This window comes from Mustela putorius, unplaced genomic scaffold (assembly GCF_011764305.1).
Source record: "Mustela putorius furo isolate JIRA1106 unplaced genomic scaffold, ASM1176430v1.1 tig00000145_pilon_pilon_pilon, whole genome shotgun sequence".
NCBI classification, from domain to species: Eukaryota; Metazoa; Chordata; class Mammalia; order Carnivora; family Mustelidae; genus Mustela; species Mustela putorius.
The window spans coordinates 24,927,228-24,935,925 of record NW_025421294.1 but is presented as its reverse complement, the minus strand read 5'-3'; the positions used below and the strand labels follow the sequence as shown (position 1 = coordinate 24,935,925).

Below are 8,698 nucleotides of genomic sequence, written 5' to 3'. Positions count from 1 at the left end.
ACAGGGAATTCTTTTTAGCAGATGAGGCAGCAGTTCGTCTTTGAACAACACTTCCCAGAACAACGAACTGGCTGAGGCTGGGGAAAAGCTGGGGAGGAGGAAGTATCATTAAAACTGACCTGAGTCACGTTGAAGTAGGAGGCAGATTGATTGCCCTTGAGTGTCGCTAGCCCGGCCCTAATCCCCCTTTCCATAGTGGCGCAACCAAAGACCAAAGCGTTCTGAGCACTGGGTCGAATTCCGTGAGGTTTTATTGGAGAGTGCGGGACGCGGATCCCCGACCACAGGGTGCCGCAGGTGCGACCCGCTGCCTCTAGACCAGCTTCCCCACCGCCCGTGCCCACCGAGAAAATGGAGCCCTTGGACCCAGGCGGGACCTACTGAAACTCGGCATCCCCTCGTTTCCCCCGGGGGATACAGCCCCCCAAAGGGATCATTTCCTAGTTCGGCTGAGTTCACGCTCAGATTCTAGGTTCCCAAGCGAGGAAGAGGCAGTCACAGCCACGGGAAGACAGCCACGGGGCCAGGGAGTCCGGAGAGGCGGCTGCTGCCTAGTTGCGCGCTAGCCGAGCCGTGCCTGCCCCTTCCTTGTCCAAAGCAAAGGAGGCGGCGGGGGGCGGAGAAGGCTTGGCGTCCCGGCTGGCTCTCTGTTTTTCAGGAAGGCACCCCTGCTAGACCCGCTGTCCAGTGGTGGAGCGGGGAGCGGGGAAGCAAGACTCCGCCAGGGGATGGGAACCGTGGTGACTGCGGCCGGTAGAATCGCTCCCCCGCGCAGCCTGCGAGCGCCTCCGACTCCCTTTACGCCTGGGTGGCCGCTCGAGGTCGTAAAAGGTCTTTGGGTCAGGGCGCGGCGTTCCCAGGGGCCAGCGACCCCGGCGTCGGGCTCGCGCGGCCAGGCTCCTCCCGGCGGCCGGCGGTGAGACTGGGACACTGCGTCTGGCGGCCCTGGCTCCCCCCGCCGCTACACCGGCCGCGACTTCCAGGGAGCGCGGGCGTCGCGCAGCGAACGGTCGTGGGGCAGGGCGGCGAAGGCCGAGTGGCGCAGCTGGCAGCCGATGAAGAGGACGACGAGCGCCACGGACAGCAGCAGCAGGAAGAAGAGCAGCAGGTAGGTGGGCAGGTCGGGCTTTGTGGCCGCGCCGTCCCGCATGCCGCGCGCTGTGGCCAGCTCCAGCGGCAAAGCGCCCTCTGCCTTGACCGTGGCTGCCAGGGCCAGCGCGCCGCCTCCAGCCGCCTCGGGGCCGGCCGTGGCGTTGAACGCGTCTCCGTACATGGCCCGCGGGGCCGCCGACCCCGGCCGGACCGCCTCACTGGGTGTCGCGCCGACCAGCGCCGCCGGGCGCCCCCATGGCGCACCCCTCCCGCCCTGCTGCGCGCACCTGACCGGGAGCAGGTGCCTTCGGGTCAACCCGGGCCGCGTCGCTCCCTCGTCCCCGTGCTCAGCTGCCGTCCCTGCGGGGCGGCGGGCCCCGGGGCTCGGAGCTGGACGGCCCCGCGCGCTTAACCCTCGGTCTTTCCCTGGGTCTTGCCGTCGCCCCCCGCGCTGCCAGTCACCCGGCTCGCGGATTTGGAGCCACTCTCTGGGCTCCGGCCCCCCGCCCCGGTCAGTTCCGGGCTCGGGGCTTCCCTAGCTGCAGCGGCGGCGGCGAGAGGTGCCCGGCGAGTGCGGCCGCAGTTCGGGTGCCTGCTCAGCGCCCGGACGCCAGGTTCACCGAGGGCGGGCGGCCGGGAGTTCTTCGGCGCCGCCGCGGCCACTGCGTCTCGGAGCGGGCAGTCCTGCAGCCTCGAGTCCCTGTTCAGATGCCTAGTGTGCGGCGAGCTCTCTTTTCCTGCTGCGCTCCTGTCTTGAGCAGGAGACTGCGCTCAGAGGCGGCTCGGAGCGCGCTCAGGTCCCCGGCGGGGGGGCGGGGGGGGCGGGACTGACAGCTGCTGCCCCCAGGGAGCGGCTGCCAACCAATGGGGCGAGAGTGGACACGCTGCGACTGCCCTGGCCTGGCCTCACATCACTTAGGGCCAGAGAGACACAGAGAGAGTGGGAGGGAGGAAGAACAGGGTCACAGAAGACTGACGGACAAAGAAATGGTTACAGACCTATGATCAGAGACACAGGCAAAACAGACAGTAGTGGACAGCAGACCGACTCAGAGGCAAGGCTCAGTCTGACGTGGACACCTGCTTCCATTCCTCTCCTTGATAGTCTTCCTCCCGGTGGAGCCCCGTTGCCGAGGAGCCCCACTGGCTGCTGGGTAGTGCAGGCAGGGCGCATGGCCTCCAGAGGAGGCTGGGCCAGTGGCAGAGGCGCTCCTGGACAAGCTGGGACAGTGCCCTGGGCCCAGGCCCTTCTGTAGCTGTGCCTTGAGGGCCCATGTGCTCCCCCACTCTGTGAGCTCTCTTGCTCAGCTCCCCTTGCCTGGTCCTCTCTGGCACAGGGAGCAGAAGGAGGGTGTAAGGGTTGTGATGGCCCGCCTGACCTTGCCAGCCCTGACAAAGGCTAGTTGACCAGAACATGGGTGAGCCGTCAATGGAGCTAAGGGGTTCTCTTGGTCTGCATTCCTCCCTTCGCTGGAGAAACTGTGGAAGCTCCCACAACGAGACTAGGAACTGCTGCCTAGTCTGCTATAGCCCCTGCACCTCTCCAGAAGCACTGACCACCCATCATTGTCTGACTGGCCCCAGCTGGGGAGGTGGCAGCTGAGAAGCTCAGGGCAGGAAACCATGGAGGCCCTTACCTTTGAGGTCCTGCACATGTGTAAGCAGTGCTGAACGTACCTCCTTCCACTTTGCACCCTAGATACCTCACCCCTCACTGTTGTCTCAGTTCTGTTGCCCGGTCACTTGCCGGAGATCCCCACAGGTCAGCCACGTTCGTAGCTGTGTCTCTCATCCCATCCTGGGGTGCAGCGCATGGGGAGGGTTGGGTGAGCCCTGGCTGTGTGAACAGGGGGAGATATATAAGCTAGTTCTTCCCCTTGCCCTCACCACACTTGGCCACAAGGCTAACATGAACAACCAGGGTGGGAAGACTGATCCTAGTCAGAGCTCGTTCCCACAGACCCCATCTCAGCCTGGGAGAAACACCTCTGCAACCCCTTTGCCAGACTTTGAAGTCAGGGTCCAAGGCCTGACTCTCCACAGTGTTCGACTGCTTGCCAAGTGAGGCCTCTGGCTCTGTAGGCCCTCAGTGGGTCTCTCCTCTTGGTCACACAGATGGGCTGAGGGGGGCCTCCCTGGGAAGAACATGGCTGTGTGTGGGTGGTGTGGACAGCAGGACCTGACAGGATGGCCAGCTCATCTCCCCACCTTGGTTCTGGCGAGCTGCCCGAGGTGCTCCTGGGGCATAGGTTGCTGGGTGCCGAGGCCTGGCTGATGCTTAAGCCAACAGCCAGCACACAAGAGAGATGTGCTAGCCATGGCCAGGGGTGGGGAGGGGTGGACGGAGGGGCTGCTGCTCGAATGGGGGGAGGTGGTCCCTTTCCCTGAAGGCCTGGCCTATTTTGGACAGCATTTTTCTCAGCCAGCAGGATCCCAGGGGCCAGGATGTGAAATCAGAGCAGGCTTCCTCAGGGACATCTGGAGTCTGAGGGAGGGTCAGCACGTGGAATGATTGGAAGAGATGTTGTCCAGGTGAAGCCCTTGCTGTTTTGGTTCCCTGGCTCTTGGTGAGGCTCGAAAGGTAGTGCTTGAGTAGCTGGGTTTGGGATTTTGCCTGGGATTTCCTCTTTGCTCAGTGTGGGGAATAACATGGCCCTGCTCGCCCTTCTTCATCTCTGACTGACCCATGGGATGAGACAAGACCCTAGGTGATGGCGGGAAGCCGGGACAACTCAGCTGGGAGGTCCTCCATGCAGTCTGGGGCGAGCTCCAGCCCCTTGGGCTATAAAATGAGGGATTATGGTAAGTGATTTCTTGTTGTGCTCTGGAAACATCCAGGAAGTAGGCACAGAGCAGGGGAGTCTGCAAAGGTTTTGGTGGGGACACAGGGTCCCATTAGTGCCCTTGCTCATGAACAGGGGAGGGGAATTCTCTAAGCCTGGGGTCTGCGGCACTCTCATTCCTCCCCTGCCGTTGGAGCTCTTCCGTGTCAGAGTGACCCACGCAAGGGCTTAGAGCCTGTGAGAGGCGGAGCTGAGGCTGCAACTTAGGCAGCCAAGGCTCCAGAGGCCATGCCCTTCACCACGACCATGACCACCTCCAGGGACAGAACAGCGCAGATAGCTGCCACTCACGGGTCTCTTCCCCTGGGCCAAGCTCCAGCCTGAGCCTCAGCACATGGTCTTTCTCCTCAAAGGGGCCTGGGAGATAGGCCCTGCTGTGTCCTCCCTTTCCCCAAGGAGGAAGCTGCGGCCTCTCGAAGTGATGTCACTTGCCAAGGCCCACACGGCTGGGTCACGATGCAAGGGAACCAAGGTTGTGCAGCCTGTACTTGCCCACTCGGTCTCCAGCTGCTGCTTTTCACGAGGAGCTCAGCAAATGGCGTGTGGGCTGTCCGCCTGGCATTGTGGTTAAGTTGGAGAAGGTATCTTGCCCTTTTTTGGGGGTCTTTTGGTCTCAAAGTGGGGAGGGCACTGTTTCTTTTCTGAAAGATGTTCGGAGCTCTGGGAGGGCAGTCACGTTCCCGAAACGTCCCCGGGGAGGAAAGTAAACAAGGCCAGTGCTGAGTGAATGCAGAGATGAAGTTTACACAGCTTGTTACACAAGCCAGAGCGACCTTCCATTAAGGGAGCTTTGTGTACTCGTACACTTAAGTCTTGGAAAAGATTCTAAAGGGGCTCTGAGTTGGCTTTGACAGACAGGGGTCACAGGGCCGGGACCCCAGAGCGCCCTCTTCCCCATTACGTGGTTGCTGAGCCACGTGCCCTGCTCCCTCCCCCGGCCTGTCTGTGGAGGGGAAGGTAGGCCAGGCGAGGGGGCCTCTCCTGCCACACTCAGGCCATTTGGCAGCTGCTTAATGGAAACTGGGGAGACTAGGAGCATTAGAGCCCCAGGATTCCATAAATTGTGCTGTGCGCGGCCTGTGGAGCTGGGTAAAGCTATTTCTGTTTCTCCTGCAAGCAAGGGGAATTATTATTAAACTGCTCCCGGAGGCCGGGGACAGGTCAAGGGTGAAATGTTGCGGTCCGGGGGTTCGCCGCCCCTGGAGTGGTTTTCCGTGTGTGTTGTGTGCTGTGATTGCTGCGGCCGGCTCCTCTGTGAATGCCGTTGCTGCCCTGGCTTGCTGACCTCTTCATTTTAACCATGGTCCCTGGCAGTGGTTTAGTGGTTGGTTGTTGTTTTTGTTGTTGTCTGTTTGTTTGTTTTTACAGATGGTTTCAGCAGCCACTAGTGGCTGGTGGCTTAAGGTTGAATTTTAGAATGACCATTTTTTAAGAACTAAACGGCAAGTAGGCTAAGCCCGGCTCTGAAATGCAGTGTTTTTCCAAGAGGGAAACAGGCATCTGTGGGCTTGGGGGGTGGTCAGGCAGATCATGGGAGGGACTGCAGTGTGGTCCCTGATGCGGGGTACTTGGGGAAAGGATGAGGTGCGAGGGGGAGGCCGGCAGTAACGAGAATGCTCCGGGGCACCCTTCTCCCAGAAAGGGTGTCTCCCCCTCTGTCCTCTGATGCCACGGGCCTGCGGCTTCTCTTGCTGGATCAGAGGGTGGGATGGAGAGAGTCAGTGACAAGACTCACGGGCCTGGCAGAGGCTGGGTCTGGAGACACCTGGAAGCAGGCGCACGTACACGTGGTCTGCAGGTGGTGGGTGGCTCTGACTCTGGTGAGAGAGTCAGGGATGACCCTGCATGTATCAGTTTTTGGACAAAGTCTCACTGCTTAGCGAGACTTCTCTTTGCTTCCAACAACATGTGACCTCAGTTGCCTCTCTGAGTCCCTAGCTAAGCAGGCTCTAGAGACACAAAACTCTCAAGGCTGCTGAGAATGATGGGAGCGGTTGCCACCCCCTGAGCTGGATGACCGAGCCTTTTCTGGAAAGGACAGAGGTTTGCCTGATGGTGAAGCTTGCACTCCCCCTGCTGCCTGGACCCAACCATTGTGGGTGGTGTGGAGTCATGAGAGGGGTCGCCTAATACTAAGGATTAGGCCATCATTCTGGCCAAGAATGGGAAAGAGGCCAAAGCTGGGACAGAGCCAACATGTGCCAAAAGGAACAGCAAGTCTTGGCACAGGGCTAGTGTTGGGAGTCAGTAGTCAGGCTCAGGGCACCTGGGAGTCTGGTTGGGTCCTCTGGTCTTGCCCTTGTATTTCCAAGGGTGGGGGGGCTGGCTCATGAGGTTACACTTGGGGAGAGATCAGGCAGTGGGGAGACCGGGGGGGGTGTCTCAGGCCCAGAAGTAGAGACAGGAAGCAAAGTGAGGCAGACGGTCTGGAGCCCCCCTACCTCCCCTCTAACCTGTCCCAAGTGCAGCACTGTGGGAGAACTCCTTCACCTGAAGGTCTGGAACTTGGTGGTGATGCCAGGGCACAAGAACTCATTCGGGAAGATTCTCTCCTAGGTCTGTATTTCCTAGGACTGAGTATACTTTCAGGTGAGATGCAGTCAAATCTCAGAGAGCCTACTGGTAAAGCGTGAAGCATCACTGAATCCCACGATGCAAGAATTCTTGGCTTCTAATCTCCTTTAATTATTCTGCTTATGGCATGAAACAAAACCCAGCTGGGCTCTGTGTCAGTTCAGGTCCACCACAAAGCACAAGCCAGAGATGAACTGGCGGAAATGCCTGTGAACTAAAGACTAAAGGCACAGGAGGAGAGGCAGGCAGGAGGGCTTCCGGATACAGGGAGAGCCCTCCAGCTCAAACTGCCTTGGCCAGGCCAGGCGTCACCTGCCAGGCACGATGTGTGCGGCCACGGGCAGGTCGGGCTTGGTGGGTGGCCAAGAGTGGGGTCCCTTTTCCACAGCCTAGGCTGGGCTGGAGGCCTTTTGCAGAGAGCTGTGGGGGCCTGGAGGCAGGGGCGGTGCCAGGGCTTTGTGAGTCCCAGCAAGACTCACCTCTCCTCAGAAGCCTCCTCTGTTAGTCTTGGCTCCAGGGCTTACCCTTCCTCTTTCCTGGGTTGGTGTGACCCAGGCGGCGAACCTGTGTTGACAGCTGTTCTAGACTGCATGCCTCACGTTCAGTGTCTCCCAAGGCTGAGAAGGCTGAGAGTCAGACCCTTGGGTTTTAGTAGATGAGTGTGGGCCAAGGTCAGAGCCCAGGGTCACCCGCGCCCAACCCCCCCTCCCCGCCCCGCAATGGCCAGTGCCTTATGTCTGTGGCCCTGGGCTGTGTGTTGTGTCTGGGTCTTCTCTCTGTTCTCCCTGTTGGCATGTCCTCCATCCCGACTTCTTCTGCCCCAGGGGCAGAGCCCCACTGCCAGACTCTGACGTTACAGCAGCCCCCTGCCCTTCCTCGTCCCTCTGGGGGAGAGCGAGGTTTGGTGCGACCCTTGTGCATCCTAGGGGCCCTCTTGGAGAATAACACTACAAGATGAGGTTTTCCAGGGAGTATTTGTCTAGAAAGAGAACAGAATCAAAATAAATTACAGATTATCTTTTTTAAAGATTTTATTTATTTATCAGAGAGAGGGAGGGGGAGAGAGCAAGCACAGGCAGACAGAATGATAGGCAGAGGCAGAGGGAGAAGCAGGCTCCCTGCTGAGCAAGGAGCCCGATGTGGGACTCGATCCCAGGACGCTGGGATCATGACCTGAGCTGAAGGCAGCTGCTTAACCAACTGAGCCACCCAGGCGTCCCTAAATTACAGATTTTAAAAAGCTGACAAAAGATCCAAAACATGGGAGAACAGTCCAGACAGGCTTCTGGTGCCTCATGCTTCCTCAGTTCCCTTCCAAGTAGCCACATTGCCTGCTACCAGGGGTTCAGGAACACCTCAGCAGGGCGTCCCCCACCCCTGACCCTGTACCTCCGTGTCCTGGAACCAGGGAGCCCAGAGAGCGGGTGCTGGCATGTTCCTGCGAATGACCTTCCTGGGGGGAAGACAGTAGTTTCACCCAATAAAATGCCTTACCTTTGCAAATTATACAAAAATGCCGGACCAGGGCAGCATGAGCTGAGACCCAGAAGCTCAAGCTTGGTTGACCTTGCAGTCAACCCCCCTCCATCCTTCCTGGGTATGCTCCCTGGCCAGCATGAGCCCAGATCATCTTCAGGTCACTGCCTGAGTCAACGATTTCCAGTGGCTCCCATCCACCTTCTTAAAGTAAAACTCATTTCCTCTTCTTTTTACGCTGGTTTTAAGAATAGTATTTGGCCATTATCTGGAAAATGGAGACAAGGGTAAAGAAGGAAATGCAGGCCATCCTGGACACAAGTAGTAGCAGCTTAGAATTCTCCTCTTCTCCCATCCCCTGCTGGGAAATGTGGCATGACACCGATGGCCGAAAGGTCGGAACGTGTGACGTCAGCATCTGGGCTCACATTAGGTTCCTCCCTTCGGCCTTGTGGGTCCTTCTAGAACAGTCCTGTTTATCAGCCTCTATTACTGTTTCTACCTAGAGTCCTTTAGCGCTCAGATGAAGGCCTGGCCAGTAGAGGCAATACCTTTGAAGCCTTGATAAGTGAGACGCAGGCCCCAGCATGTTTTGAGGCAGTGGGAAGGGGTGTTTCCATGCTTGTTGTTGGAGATCCGTGAGGCTGAGCATTCCCAAGAACAGACAGACAGGGACTGCTTCTGCTTCCAACTGGGTCAGGGCTGCCTGATGT

General features: G+C 58.9%; 1 protein-coding gene across 1 annotated transcript; it reads right to left on the bottom strand.

The window, feature by feature from the left end:
- Window positions 1-233: 233 nt before the first annotated feature.
- On the bottom strand, window positions 234-1,890 carry SMIM32 (small integral membrane protein 32). Its single transcript, XM_045075473.1, has one exon. The coding sequence runs from the start codon at window positions 1,271-1,273 to the stop codon at window positions 962-964; it is 312 nt and encodes a 103-aa protein (XP_044931408.1). The 5' UTR covers window positions 1,274-1,890; the 3' UTR covers window positions 234-961.
- Window positions 1,891-8,698: the final 6,808 nt, after the last annotated feature.